Here is a 14,863-nt window from a genome sequence, read left to right as displayed (position 1 = left end):
AGACTCTGGTGCAGAAGCTTCTGTAGAGCACGAATGGTGGCGGCAACAGAGAAAGTCAGTTTGACCAGGGAGAGGAAGAGGGTTTCACATGAAGACACAGGATCTTTATAGAGTAAGTTAAAGGCTTCAAAGACTGTCGGGGAATTTGAGTAGAAACAGGAAACCGGGGAACTATCATAGCCCAGGCAAAAGATGATGGTGGCCTAGAAAACAGAGCACAGGGAGGGTATCTGAACACATAGAGGACTCAAAATTAAACCCTGAGAGAAGCCCAACAAACATTTAGATATTAGGGAGAGCAGAAAAGTAAACAAGAATGAAGCATCTAGTAAGCTGAAACAAGAGGCTCAAAGAGTTTGAGCCATTTAGACTACACAGCAAGACTCTGACTCAAAAACAAAACCCACAAAGCAAAAAGCAAACAAACAACCCAAAAACCCTGCAAAATCACATCAGGTCCAGTGGTGGATGCCTACAGCCTTACAGTCTGGACCAGCTTCTTGAGAGTTAAGGAAAGACGACTGCTTGGCTCCAGGAGTTCTGGGCAGGAGCATGCTATGCGGATTAGCATCAGTATCACAATGATTACACTTTTACCTTTAACCTGTGGGGAGTGAGGAACCACCAGTATGCCTAAGGAGAAGTAAGGCAGTCCAAGCTGGGAAAACATTGATAAAAATAAATCCTCCCCCAAAAAGGCCAGGGAAGGAGATGACTCAACCAAGAAAGCACCTACTTCACAACCATGCACACAAAATACAATGAAGTTGTTTCTTTTCTTTTTGGGTTTTTTGTTTGTTTGTTTGTTTATTTATTTTTCGAGACAGGGTTTCTCTGTAGCCTGTCCTGGAACTAGTTCTTGTAGACCATGCTGGCCTCGAACTCATACAGAGATCTGCCTGCCTCTGCCTCCAGAGTGCTGGGATTAAAGCGGTATTTTAAAGACTAAAAAGGAGCAGCTATCTTAAGAGAGAAAAATTCAAGAGCCAAGTATAATACAACAACTAGGGACAAAGCTTCAAGGAGTAACTGTATTGACTAAGAGTATCCATTGGATTTGGCAACATTGTAGCCACTGTTGAAGCTATCAATTTTGATGAGCAGTTAGAAGAGAAGTCAGTCGGGTTGCTATTGACTAAAGCGTCAATGAAAGGTAAGAAAGTTAAACTAGTATAAGCAGAAAACTATAAAACTACAAGAATTAAAAAAAAATTAGATGGGTGGTGGTGACACATGCCCTTTAATCCCAGCACTCAGGAGGCAATTAAGAGACCGAAGACTTACAAACTGTCAACTTCAGTGTTCAACGGTCGAATAAACTTTTTCCCCGAAAAATTAATTTAACTCAGCACCTTCTGCACAGTGTAGCATAATACTCCCTTGCTGGGGAGGGGCCTGAAAATTTGTAGGCAGTTAACGGTAGCTGGGGGGGGAGGGGCTCACGTGATCCCACCAATCCTAAGGATCTAGAGCAATTCATGGTTGCTGGGGGAGAAGCACATTTTCTTTAGTGTTGTAGCCGAGGTTTCTCTGAATAATCCCTCACATTCCTGTAAGTAACCTTAAATTAACTATTGAACCACACACATACACAGAAAAATAAATGAAAGTAACGGGGGATTGTGAAGAAGGGAATCATCAGAAATGGGGTGTGTAGAGGAAAATGGAAAAAAGTACCCCACTACTTTTGATACTACAGTGACTTTCCGTATCGGTATTATAGGAGATCTGCCTCCTAAAAGAAAATAAGCATCAATTCTTTCCGTAACACAGGGAAACAGCTTTTCTTAGATATTTAAATTGAGTACCTGATGTCAATCAAGAATACAGATTTCGGATTCAACAACCCATTCTGATATTTACGGTAGGTCGCAAGCATTCGAGGAAATGAATTACGCAGGATGGAGGGTTTCAGGCACTTATATACAAACTCGCATCTTTCGAAAGTGTTAAGGGACTCAGCCATCCAAGGGGAAAAAGTTCAATTATTCAACAATATGAGAAGATCTAACATTCAGCACAGTACACCAGCCTCATGGCTGAACCATCTTAAGTCCGGTAGGATCCAAACGCACGGAATAACTAATCTGATCACCTGATGCCAAGTAAGAAACCCTTAGGTCTCTCCTAGTCCCAATTTTTCGTGTGGCCCAGATTCCAGAAGCTGCGGGGAAGATGTGATCCCAGAAAGTCTGTTGACTCAACAAACAAGGCCACTTCACAGGTTCCAGGTGGTACTGCGTGGGGGAAAGGCCTGGAGACGTTGAGCAACCACTGCGCTTTCCTGTCCCTTTGCCCCGGCAGATCAGGAAAGGCCAGGGCACCCCAATGTCTGTTCCCTTACCGGGCTAGGCCCTGGGAGCCCGGCTCGCTGCGCACACCAGAAACGCTCTCCCGGCTGAGCTTTACCTGCTTAAGGGCCGCTGTTTCTCCGCTGCTTTAAGCTCCCACGGAAGAAAATGGGGTCTCCGAACCGAGACTGGCAAAGGATAGTACGGACCCACCGCAAGGGCCCTCCGCGTCCGCTGCCGCCACCACTACCACCACCGCCGCCGTCGCCGCTGCTACGTAAACGTGGTACGTCACCTCCGGCTCTCTGTCACTGGGGGTGGGCGGGCCATTTCGTGCTCTCTTTTCCCGTCCGGTGGCTAGCGCTCTCGTCTCGAGCGTGCGAACGCTAACCAAACGAACGCAGCCGCCACAGAGCAACCAGAACAAAGCGGATTCCCAGGTCACCCATCCGCTCGAGACAGAGGAACCATAAAGATTCAGGTTAGAGTGGCTTCACTTCCTCCTTGTCGTTGTTCCACCCTTAACTTCCGGTTCCGGGGAAGGGCTAAATTTTCTTGGCTGGTTAGGGGCTCTCGGATCTAGGATGGCTGTCTTGTCGCTTCTGTTGTTGGGTGGTTTATGGAGCGCTGTGGGAGCGTCCGATTTGGCTGTCGTTACTTGCGGCTCCGTGGTGAAGCTACTCAATACGCGCCATAATGTCCGACTGCACTCTCACGACGTGCGCTATGGGTCAGGTACTGAGGGGAACCAACCGGGGTTGGGTGGGCTGCGTAGGCCCGGGGAGCCCCGAAGAGGCGGGGCCTCAGGAGCTGAGGGCGTGGTCTTGGAAAGTTAAAGGTGCCCTAGGGAGCTGCTTGGCGAGGACGGTCGAGTTGCTAAGGGAATTTAGTCGTAATGTTAGTTTTTGTTTGATGAGTTATGCGTTAAATGTGTCACATGTATACTTGTCAGTTTCTAATAATGTGTTGAGAACGACAGTAAAGTTACTTTAGTAGGTGAAAAAAAATAGACTCAGAGGTACTGCTCAAAGCCTTACAGCTAGTGAATGGTGGGTACAGGGTTTAATCCAATCTGCCCAGGTTTAAAATCTTTCAGGATCCATGGGCTGCCACTATTTTGTGCTGGGAGAAGAGAGACATATAGAGCCTGACAACATATCTTGAATCTCTGAGTTTTAGACTTGAAAGAGCTCGCTCTTTGATTACAACCCTTGGTCTTATACTTGTTTTTTAGCTCAATAACTTAAGCTTTGGCAGGGATTGCAAAGGAAAGTCTGCTTTTTATCATATGCAATTCATGCTAAGTATTCGTGGATTCATTCATTCAGCATAGATTTATTTATATTTTTTAAGATTTATTTATTACGTATACAGCGTTTTTTCCTGCATGTATGCCTGCAGGACAGAAAAGGGCACCAGACCTCATATAGATGGTTGTGAGTCACCCTGTGGTTGCTGGGAGTTGAACTCAAGGCTTCTGGAAGAGCAGTCAGTGCTCTTTACTTCTGAGCCATCTCTCCAGCCCCTAAAGAGTCTTTTTCTTCTCTCTCCCTCTCCTTCTCTCTGTCTCTGTCTCTGTCTGTCTCTCTGTCTCTCTGTCTCTCTTTCTCTCTTTCTCTCTTTCTCTCTTTCTCTCTTTCTCTCTTTCTTTCTTTCTTTTGTGTCTAGTATTGTTCTAATGGCAGGCGTGGTGGCCGATATCTGTTATCCTAGCACTCAGAAGGCTCAAGTGGAAGCGTTGTGACTTAAAGATCAGCCTGGATTACATAGGGAGAGCTATCTCGAAACAACACAAAAGAAGTTCAAAAGCAGGGACTGGAGCGATGGAGAGTTAATAACACTGATTCCTTTTCAGAGGTCTTAAGTTCAATTCCCTGGATCACATGGTGGCTTACAACCATCCATAATGAGATTTGGTGCCCTCTTCTGGCACGCAGGCACAAATACAGGTATATGTGATAAATACATTTTTTTTAAAAAAAAAAAAGCTCAAAAGCTGGCTAAATAGCTTAATGTTATATTATTTGCCAAGTATTCTAAAGACTCTAGGTTCTTGGTGGGGGAGGAGGATAAAAGTCATGAGATTCGGCTGGGTGGTGGTGGCGCATGCTTTTAATCCCAGCACTCGGGAGGCAGAGGCAGGTGGATCTCTGTGAGTTCGAGACCAGACTTGTCTACAAGAGCTAGTTCCAGGACAGGCTCCAAAAGCTACAGAGAAACCCTGTCTCCAAAAACAAAAAACAACAACAACAACAAAAAGTCATGAGATTTAACATGAGATGTATTCAAGGTAATTTGAATGACTGATGATGGTGGATGCTGTTCGCTAAGAGAGGAACTCACCCTTTTGTGTTGGTCTGTGGTTCCCACCTCTAAGAACCTGTCTGACCAGTTTAGTGCCGGGAGTGCACAGTCATCATTGGGATATCTTTATATTCCTAGCCACTTGATTCAGGAAACACCTACCTATACGCCAGGCGTATTACATTTTAATTTAATCTGTTTCCTGTTTTGGATCTACTAAATTAAAATGGAGTTAGAAAGAGGCCTCGTAGACTTCAAATCTCTCCCGGTAGTCCTTATGGGTAGTCAGATTTTGACACCATGCTCAGTCTGAACCTTAGAGGAATCTGATGCAGAGTTAGGTACAATATTCTGTAAAAGCTTCGTTGTTTTTTGAGACAGTGTCTATCTAGCTCTGGTTGCCCTGCTACCAGGAACTCAATATGTAGACCAGACTGTCCTCGAACACACAGCACCTGCCTCTGCCTCCTGAGTGCTGAGATTAAAGGCTTTATTTTTAAATTACATTTCTCCAGTGTGTGTGTGTGTGTGTGTGTGTGTGTGTGTGTGTGTGTGTTTGGATGCACGCTTGCCACAGTGCAAATGTGGAAGGCAGAGAAAAGCATTGTTCTCTCCTTCTATCTTGTGAGTCTTAGGGATTGAATTCAGATTGTCAGTCTTTACCAGCTGAGCCATTTTACTGCCTAGATACAACATTCTTGTCCAGATAGTGATTGAAGCTACATGAATAGATCAAATTGCTCAGGATGAGCTCAATCTGAAAAATTACAGTTACAGTAAATGTTTCTTGAATTACTTTATCTGGACCCCTAAGTGTTCAGGAACAGATTAAGGCCAGATAGAATTCTAGCTACTCCCAAAGAATAAGGAGGTCTCCAGAGGAAGTTGAGTTGAAAAAAAAAGTGAAAAATTAAAGAGACGATTAAAATGTAGCGAACAGTGCTGGAGAGATGGCTCAGTGGTTAAGAGTACTTGTTCTTACAAAGAATCCAGGTTCAGTTCCTTGCATCCACATGGTTAACTTAACTCTAGTCCCAGGCTATCTGGCTCCCTCTTCTGACCTCTGTGGGCATAAGCATGCACAGACAGACATACAGGCAGGCAAAATTCACAAAAGTAAAATGAATAACTGTCCTCCCAACCCTAAGACCTCCAACAGGAGGACAAGTGGGTTCCAAGCAGTGTCAGTATCTTTAGAGAGTAGCCTTTTCATAATGGTGGATACCAAGCTTTCCGAACACAACAGCAGACCTAGAACCTGTTTTTCTTTATACTCTGGCTATTTAGCATCCTGTCTCTTGATTTTGCTGAACTCATAACAGTCTCAGAGGATCAAATTCATATGCTGTCCAAGGCCTTACAGAGGCAGTGAAGATTTGACAAACGGCCCTCTCACAGGACAGGTCTCATTCTGTAGTCAACCAGTGCAGCATGATCTTCTTCCCTACCATCCTGGCTGCTGTTCCACAATAGCCAGTGTTTTAAGAGTGAAATTTTGAGTTCGAGACCAGCCTGGTCTACAAGAGCTAGTTCCAGGACAGGCTCCAAAACCACAGAGAAACCCTGTCTCGAAAAACCAAAAAAAAAAAAAAAGTGAAATTTCAATATCCTTAGTATCTAGGGAGGATATAACTGAAGGTATGATGTAGGTTTTCTTAAAAACAATGCAGGTGGGCTGGAGAAATGGCTCAGTGGTTAAGAGCACTGACTGTTCTTCCAGGGGACCCAGGTTAAATTCCCAGCACCCACATGGCAGCTACAACTGTCTGTGACTCCAGTTCCAGGGGACCCGACAGCCTCATACAGACATACACACAGGCAAAACACCAATAAAAATAAAATAAAAATAAAAATTTATTTTTTGAAAAAATGAATGCAACCTTGGTAGAAGCTTTACCTAACAATGGATGGGTCCTTGCTGTCTCCCACTGCATTGAAAATGGCTCTTCAGAACCAGGTATCAGGCATCTCTCCAACTGCCTTTCTTCTCTGCCTTTTGTTTGTTTGCTTGCAGGTAGTGGGCAGCAATCAGTGACAGGTGTAACCTCTGTGGATGACAGCAATAGTTATTGGAGAATACGGGGGAAGACAGCCACAGTGTGTGAAAGGGGAACCCCTATCAAATGTGGCCAGCCCATCCGACTGACACACATCAACACTGGTCGAAACCTCCACAGCCACCATTTCACGTCACCTCTTTCTGGAAACCAGGTGAGGGGCATGCAATGGATTATTCCTGCTGTATATGTCAGGATTCTCTAGAGTCACAGAACTTATGGAATGAATATCTGTCTGTCTGTCGGTCTGTCTATCTGTCTATGGAAATTTATTGGAGTGACTTACACGCTGCAGTCCAACAATAGCTAGTTATGGATGGGAAGTCCAAGAATCTAGTGGCTGCTCAGTCCCATGAGGTTGGCTGTCTCAGCTGGTCTTCTGGGATCCCAAAGAACGAATGGATGTCTTGACGGAGCAAGGGCAAGCAGATGATGAACAAACCCTTCTTTTTTCCATTGCCCTTATATGTGTTTCCTGCAGAAGAGGTAGTCCAGATAAAAGGTGTGCCTTCCAGCCTCAAGGTCTGGATTAAAGGCTTGTTGTCTTTTTGCCTCAAGATCCGGATCACAGGTGTGCCGTCCATTTCTGGATTATAGTTCATTCCACTTATATTCAAATTGACAACCAAGAATAGCCATCACATCTGCTCTGTCTTGCCCAGTTGACTTGTTTGATCTCTTGGTTCTTTTTTTTTTTTTTTTTTTTTTTTTTGGTTTTTCGAGACAGGGTTTCTCTGTGGCTTTCGAGCCTGTCCTGGAACTAGCTCTTGTAGACCAGGCTGGTCTCGAACTCACAGAGATCCGCCTGCCTCTGCCTCCCGAGTGCTGGGATTAAAGGCGTGCGCCACCACCGCCCGGCGTGATCTCTTGGTTCTTAATTCCTTCTTTCTTTTCTTACTTTCTTCCTTCCCTCCTTCCTAAATATGAGACATTTCACAAACTTGTGTGTCCTCCTTGAACAGAGGCCATGCTGATCTCTGTATCATTCCAATTTTAGTATCTGTGCTGCTTAAATGAGCACATTAACCCTTTGCTGTCTAGGTATAGATGTTCTCTTTTCTGCAGACTTGGAGAAATGACTCTGTCTCATAAGTGTGAAGAAAATTGTTTCTGTTCAGAGTGGAGACTTTACATCTAGACCAAAGCACAGAATAGGGAGGAAAGGTATACATTAGCATACCATTAAGTTTTGATGAATATTACAGTAAAGCTATTGTTTCCAAACTTATAATAAAGGGTCTTGCATGGCTGTAGAGATGGCTCAGAGGTTAGAGCACGGGCTGCTCTTCAGAGATCCTGAGTTCAATTCCCAGCACCCACATGACAGCTTACAACCATCTATAATGGAATCTGGTGCCCTCTTCTGGCCTGCAGGCACATATGCAGACAGAGCACTTATACATAAAAAAAGAAAAAGATACCACCAAGCCATCTCTCAAGCTCCATTTCTATGCTGCTTTTTGAAATCTCGTGCTTTCAGGCCCTCCTCAGTGACTCCATTGATCCTCTGACCCCTTACTCCAAACACAGATTTTTTTTTATTGAGGTTGGTGTGTATGCTGTGTGTGCGCGAGCACAGGTGCAAGCCTGCTGAGGTTAGAGGACAACTTGCAGGAGGAGTTGGTTTTCTCCTTCTACTATGTGGATCCCAGAGACCAAACTTAAGCAATGAGTACCTTCCCTACCAAGCCATCTCTCTGGTCCTTCTTTTGACTTTCCTTTTTAACTCAACAGGATTTATTCACTGTCTGGGAGGAGGCCAAAGTTTGGTATCAGAGTGTTCATTGGCTGGTTTCTCTGGGACCTCACTTTGCATTTGTAGACCATCTACCCTAGTTTCCCCCTGTAACTTAATGAAGCAAATGTGCTACACTTTTATTTTAAAAATTTGTTCAACAGACTGGATATGGTGATGCATACCTTTAATCCCAACACTTGGGAGGCAGAGGCAGGATAATTTGAGTTTGAGACTAACCTAGACCACAGAGTGAGTTCCAGTTCAGCCAGGGCTACACAGAGAAACCCTGTATCAAAAACAAGCAAACAAAAAACAAACAAAATCAAACAGCAACAAAAAAGAAAATCCAAATTTGTTCAACAACAGTCACAGTTTGTTTTCAGTTTTTTATTGTAATTTTTTATTATTATTATTTTGGTTTTTGGAGACAGGGTTTCTCTGTGGCTTTGGAGCCTATGCTAGAACTAGCTCTTGTAGACCAGGTTGGCTTCAAACTCACAGAGATCTGCCTGCCTCTGCCTCCCGCATGCTGGGATTAAAAGCATGTATTGCTACTGCCTGGCTTATTTTTATTTATTTATTTATTTGATTTAATAAAGTTTTATTTTTTCAAATGTACAGCTGATTGAATCTGTTCATGCATCTTCATCAGCAGCTGGGGCATCTCCACCCTTTGTGTTTCTGGTGTAAATTACTTGGGCTCTGTGCTTTGAAACCAGCTTGATAAGCCCTTTACTAAGGAGCTCCTGAAGAGCTGCCCTGGCCAAGGAACCGCGAATCTTCAGTCTCTCAGAGACCACGGCTGGAGTAATAAGTTTATAGTTGGGAACTTCCTTACAGAGTTTGTCGTATGTAGCCTTGTCAAAGAGGACTAGATTGTTGAGCTTGTCCCGAACTTTGCCTTTGGACCACTTCTTCTTTTTGGCCTTGCCACCGGACTGATTTACTGGGTCTTTGTCTTTTTTGGCCGACTTTCTGGCATCTTTCTTCTTCTTGTCATCCTTGGGCGGCGTGATGAAGTTCGGAGAGTGGCGACGACCACTGCAGCCTCCCTAAGATGTCGGGGATAAAAGGACTTATTTTTTTAATTTTATTTTTTTTCTTATTGAGTCATGCCCCACCTTTGAAATCTAACATTTTCCTCATGGTGAAAGCCTTGAGAAAGATCGCAGCTTATTTACTTGGCAACAGGGTATAGTCTCTTATAACCTAGGCTAGCCTTAAATTTCTTATGTAGCTGGATCATCTTGAACTCCTGACCTTGCTATCTCTACTTCCTCAATGTTAGGGCTGTGGGTGTGCTCTCCAGAGCTGACTGTCAGATGTGTTAATGTTACCACTTTCTGTCTTTCAGGAAGTGAGTGCCTTTGGCGAGGAAGGTGAAGGTGACTATCTGGATGACTGGACAGTGCTCTGTAATGGACCTTACTGGGTGAGAGACGGTGAAGTGAGATTCAAACATTCTTCCACCGAAGTTCTCCTGTCTGTCACGGGAGAACAATATGGCCGACCCATAAGTGGACAAAAGGAGGTACATGGTATGGCCCAGCCAAGTCAGAACAACTACTGGAAGGCCATGGAAGGCATCTTCATGAAGCCCAGTGAATTGTTGAAGGCAGAGGTTCATCATGCAGAGCTGTGACTCTAAATCCTCTGTGCCACTGTCACCACACAGTGTTTGTAGACGTCTGTTGCTGCTTTGCCCATGGAGCCCTGCTCCAGGCTCCCTGAGATGAAGGGGCACTGTAGGAAGCAGGGGCTGCGTTTGGGCCTGCAGCCTTCACACTTGAATTGGTCGCTCTCCCCAGTTTGGTCAGTTCTTAAGAAAGGACCTGTTCATGAGGGTAGAGATCCTTTCGTTCATGTTGATAAGAGGAAGCTGAGGAATTTCCCTCCTAGCTGGGGATTTTACTCCTCTGACATCATGGATTGCTGACTTGTCTGGTTTTCCCCTAGTTTTCTTTTTCCAAAATGATAAATAAAAAAAAATAAAAGAATTGTAGTCATTGTGTGGTCATTTATTAGGTGAGCTATTTCCGGATCTATCTGCCTGCTAAATCCCCAAGTCCTAAGACTTTCAGAATGCTGGGAGTCTTCACTGTGGGCCATTTTAGAGGTTTATTTGCATATAAGCCTTTTCTCTTTGCTCCTTCGGTTCTTCTCCAGCTCATCTTTATTGAGTAAGGCCTTCAGAGTTCTGCATAATATATAGCCAATGACATCCTCCTCTGGATCTATTATGTATTGTGGAATAATAGTTCAAGATGTACGTTTGTTTATGCTGTGAAATATTTGTTTAATGATGCAAAGATGTGTTGCCTTTTTTTTTTGGTTTTGTTTTGTTGTTTTGTTTTCAAGACAGGGTTTCTCTGTGTAACAGTCCTAGCTGTCCTGGAACTAGCTCTTGTAGACCAGGCTGATCTTGAACTCACAAATACACCTGCATCTGCTTCCCACGGATTATCAGTGCTGTGTTAGATATGGCCCATGATGTTAGGAGTAAGAAACTTCTGGCTGAACCTCTTCCAAAGGTCCTAAGTTCAAATCTCAGCAACCACATGGTAGTTTACAACCATCTGTAATGAGAGCTGGTGCCCTCTTCTGGCCTGCAGGAAGAATACTTTATACATAATAAATAAATAATTAAAAAATAAGAAATTTCTCTTACAAAGAAGTTGTGGTTCTCACAAACCAAGAATTAGAATTACATTTCTTCCCCTGCTCTCCTTGCTCTACTCTATTTTTGCCACTTTGATTATTTGATTATCTCTTCATGAAGGAGAAAGTAAAAATGATAAATTTGCCAGGTGTGTGATGGTGCACGCCTTTAATCCCAGCACTTGGAAGGCAGAGAGGCAGGTGAGTTTGAGGCAGCCTGGTCTACAGAGTGTGTCCCAGGACAGCCAGTGCTACACAGAGAACTGTTACAGAATGTAGTGCTGGCCTGACCAGACCTCGCCTAGCTCTGGAGTAGCACCCAGCCTTAATCCATCCTTTGTGTTAGAGATACCTTTTGTTGCCATATGTGAATCATGTCTGAGAGTTTCCTATGGATACAAAGCCTATGCAAAACTTGGTCAGTGGAAACCTGGAAAACCGTGGTACTTGTGATACTCAATCTCTCTGTGTTTTAAAGATTTATTTAGTTTTTTAAAAATATTTATTTATTATGGATACAATATTCTGTTTACATATATACCTGCAGGCTAGAAGAGGACACCATACATCATTACAGATGGTTGTGAGCCACCATGTGGTTGCTGGGAATCGAACTCGGGTCCTTTAGAAGAGCACGCTGAGCCATCTCTCCAGCCCCAGATTTACTTAGTTTTGCCGGGCAGTGATGACACACGCTTTTAATCCCAGTATTAATCCCATCACTTGGGAGGCAGAGGCAGGCGGATTTCTGTGAGTTCGAGGCCATCCTGCTCTACAAAGCAAGTTCCAGGACAGCCACGATAGTTACATAGAGAAACCCTGTTTCAAAAAACCAAAAAGAAAAAAAGAATTATTGCTCAAGTCTGGCGCTCTGGCTATTATTAAAGAAAGTTTCCAGGGATGGAGAGATGGCTCAGCAGTTAAGAGCACAGACTGTTCTTCCAGAGGACCTAAGTTCAATTCCCAGCAACCACATGGTGGCTCACAACCATCTGTAATGAGATCCGGTGCCCTCTCCTAGCCTGCAGGCATACATGGAGGCAGAATGTTGTATATATAATAAATAAATAAAATATTTTTTTAAAAAAGTTTCCTTTATTAATCTCTTAAATTCTTGGGGTGACATTTTGGTAGGTGAAATTGATCAGCTATTTCATAGGTAACCCTAGTACTTAGGTGGCTGAGACTGGAGGATTATGAGTTCCAGGCCAGTTTGAGCTGCATAGAACAACCTTGTCTTAAAAATAAAGGGGTCTGGCTGGAGAGATGGCTCAGTGGTTAAGAGCACTGCCTCGTCTTCCAAAGGTCCTGAGTTCAATTCCCAGCAACCACATGGTGGCTCACAACCATCTGGAATGAGGTTTGGTGCCCTCTTCTGGCCTGCAGGCATACACACAGAATATTGTATACATAAATAAATAAATATTTAAAAATAAATAAAGGGGTCATGGTGGTATGCAACTGTAATTCCAGCACTCAGGAGGCAGTGGGACGAGGATCACTACAAGTCTGAAGTCAGTCTGGTTTACATATCAAGTTCTTGGCCAGCCAGGGCTTCATATTGAGTTGAGACCTTATCTTAAAAAGTTTTTTAAAAAAAGGGCGGGCGGTGTTGGTGGTGGTGGCACACATTTTAAATCCCAGCATTCGGGAGGCAGAGGCAGGCGGATCTCTGTGAGTTTGAGGTCAGCCTGGTCTACAAGAGCTAGTTCCAGGACTGGCCCCAAAGCTACAGAGAAACCCTGTCTCGGGAAAAAAAAAAGTTTAAAAAAAAAGTAATGAGCCGGGCGTTGGTGGCGCACGCCTTTAATCCCAGCACTAGGGAGGCAGAGGCAGGCGGATCTCTGTGAGTTCGAGACCAGCCTGGTCTACAAGAGCTAGTTCCAGGACAGACTCCAAAACCACAGAGAAACCCTGTCTCGAAAAACCAAAAAAAAAAAAAAAGTAATGACAACATTTCAGGTGGAAATTGGGTAGAAGTAAACACTTGTGGGAGAAGACAAAATCAATAGCTATTTTAGCTGAGTGAACGTCTTGAATAGTTGTGTAGAGAGCACAGGTCCTTGTGCTCAGAGATAAGCACTAGGGAAACCTGAATGTTTAAACAGGCAGCGTTGTCTCCTTAGCAGAGGGGACATACACCTGTTTTCCACCCAGAAATCTGGGAAGTCATTAAAAGCCTGGTGATCTGTGCTATCTGTAGGCCACATGGACCTTTCTTCCCTAGATAGACCTCAACAGAACCCATCCCATGTCCTTTACAATAGCCTAGTGACCTCTGTGCTACCTGTAGGACCAGGCCACTCTGGATTCCCACAATTTTATGTTAACTTTCATCATTCTTCCTACACCCTTATATTGAACACCATCTCAGTGAAGAGAATGCATCTTTTTTTTTTTTTCGAGACAGGGTTTCTCTGTGGCTTTGGAGCCTGTCCTGGAACTAGCTCTGTAGACCAGGCTCGTCTCGAACTCACAGAGATCCGCCTGCCTCTGCTTCCCAAGTGCTGGGATTAAAGGCGTGCGCCACCATCGCCCGGCTAGAGAATGCATCTTAAAGAGGCCTTATGTACTTACGAGTTTCAATGTAAACATGTTTTAAGTTTAATTGCACACACAGGATTGAGTTAATTACCATCAGAAAACTTCCTTCCAAAATCATGCTGTGCTTAAATATGCCTAAAATAAACTGTCCGGTGCCAGACTCCAGACTCTAGAAGTGTGTACCAACACCAGTTCCTGAGTCACGTTGAACTGGATTTTTCTTGTCTCATTTGGATTGTTGCCACTCTGCTGGCTCTGGGGTTTGCAGAGACCCCCAAAAGATGAATCGAGTAGGAAGATGTGTTGTGATGCACCCCTCCGTGTCTTGGCAGAGTTCTTGGAGCATCCCTGAGCCTTGACCACTCTTGAGCGGAAGGCTGCAGGTGTGTGGAGGTCAGAGGGTGATTTGAGGGAGTTATTGCCTTCTTTCCATCATGTGGGTTTTGCGGATGGAACTCAAGTCCTCAGGCCTGCCAGCAAGTGTTTTTATCTGTTGAGTCATCTTTTAGGCCCTGAAGTTGTTATCTAAAGAGACCAAAAGAGAAATTCTGAGTAAATCCCCGAAGGACTGTATGGAGGTTAGGACCCGAGAGCCAAGAACACAAATATTCCATAATACCTGGGAACCATCAGGATTTCTTTATCTTGTACTGTATTAGTGAGCCAGTATTCAGACACTGACTCATGAGAATAATCAGAACAGACCTTATCTACTTCCTTCATTTTACAACGAAGAAAACAATTCAGACATGATTTGACCTTGAATTCTCTATTTCACGTAATTAAAATTGCTCCCCAGCTATTTCGTGAAGCACAGAACAATATTCACTACTTCTGCTATATTCCACCCTGCTCCAGGTCCAATTCTTGGTGATCATTGCACAAACCTAAAACTAAATTGTACAGAATGGCTCCTTGCGACCAGCGTGTTAAAACTAACGTGGCTAGAAAAGTATTCAGTCAGTGAATGAAGTAGACTCCTCCATTCGTTTCCCCGTGGGATGAGGTGATATCTGAGGTCTGTCGTCAATTACCTCTTGGTTTCCTCTTCAATTTTTTGCAGACAGGATCACGTCTGACCTAGGGACACATAACTTTAGCCAGCTTCCCCAACAGGTTCTAAGAAGCCAGGCGGGCTCTTAACTGCCTTAACTACACGAGGCGGAAACGTGCCACCCTGGTCACCGGCCGACTCCCGACCTCTGCCCAGCCCTGAGCGAGGTCCACTGTGGGCCGCTCAGGCTGAGCCCTGGGCGCGGCGCTCAAGCCAG

General features: G+C 44.2%; 3 protein-coding genes and 1 non-coding gene across 5 annotated transcripts in view; 1 reads left to right on the top strand and 3 right to left on the bottom strand.

The window, feature by feature from the left end:
• The window catches only part of Supt6h (SPT6 homolog, histone chaperone and transcription elongation factor), a 36,531-nt gene extending 33,723 nt beyond the window's left edge, over positions 1–2,808 (bottom strand). Inside the window, exon 1 of one of the 2 annotated variants that reach the window (XM_075991489.1) lies at positions 2,410–2,808. The gene's annotated coding sequence lies outside the window, so the exon portion shown is untranslated. The remainder of the gene's footprint in view (positions 1–2,409) is intronic. The other variant, XM_075991490.1, reaches the window with a different exon arrangement.
• A 15-nt stretch (positions 2,809–2,823) lies between these two features.
• Sdf2 (stromal cell derived factor 2) lies at positions 2,824–10,392 on the top strand. Its single transcript, XM_075991491.1, has 3 exons — positions 2,824–3,026; positions 6,610–6,806; positions 9,745–10,392. The coding sequence occupies exons 1-3, from the start codon at positions 2,876–2,878 to the stop codon at positions 10,030–10,032; spliced, it is 636 nt and encodes a 211-aa protein (XP_075847606.1). The 5' UTR covers positions 2,824–2,875; the 3' UTR covers positions 10,033–10,392.
• On the bottom strand, positions 7,570–7,673 carry LOC142832006 (U6 spliceosomal RNA). Its single transcript, XR_012907105.1, has one exon. It is a non-coding gene; the product is annotated as a U6 spliceosomal RNA (small nuclear RNA).
• LOC142859553 (small ribosomal subunit protein eS25-like) lies at positions 8,954–9,636 on the bottom strand. The gene is made up of 2 exons (XM_075989718.1): positions 9,610–9,636; positions 8,954–9,442 (listed from the first exon to the last, which is right to left on the bottom strand). The coding sequence occupies exons 1-2, from the start codon at positions 9,634–9,636 to the stop codon at positions 9,026–9,028; spliced, it is 444 nt and encodes a 147-aa protein (XP_075845833.1). The 3' UTR covers positions 8,954–9,025.
• Positions 10,393–14,863: the final 4,471 nt, after the last annotated feature.

Source organism: Microtus pennsylvanicus, chromosome 11 (genome assembly GCF_037038515.1).
Source record: "Microtus pennsylvanicus isolate mMicPen1 chromosome 11, mMicPen1.hap1, whole genome shotgun sequence".
NCBI classification, from domain to species: domain Eukaryota; kingdom Metazoa; phylum Chordata; class Mammalia; order Rodentia; family Cricetidae; genus Microtus; species Microtus pennsylvanicus.
The sequence above is the reverse complement of the archived record's forward strand: the minus strand, read 5'-3'. Positions and strand labels throughout refer to the sequence as shown.

Coding starts and splice junctions, on each gene's coding strand:
- Sdf2 (XM_075991491.1), top strand. CDS start 2,876: ATGGCTGTCTTGTCGCTTCTGTTGTTGGGTGGTTTATGGAGCGCTGTG. Junction 3,027..6,609: donor CGACGTGCGCTATGGGTCAG/GTACTGAGGGGA, acceptor GTTTGCTTGCAG/GTAGTGGGCAGCAATCAGTG. Junction 6,807..9,744: donor CACCTCTTTCTGGAAACCAG/GTGAGGGGCATG, acceptor TCTGTCTTTCAG/GAAGTGAGTGCCTTTGGCGA.
- LOC142859553 (XM_075989718.1), bottom strand. CDS start 9,636: ATGATCCAGCTACATAAGAAATTTAAG. Junction 9,443..9,609: donor AGCTACATAAGAAATTTAAG/GCTAGCCTAGGT, acceptor CCGACATCTTAG/GGAGGCTGCAGTGGTCGTCG.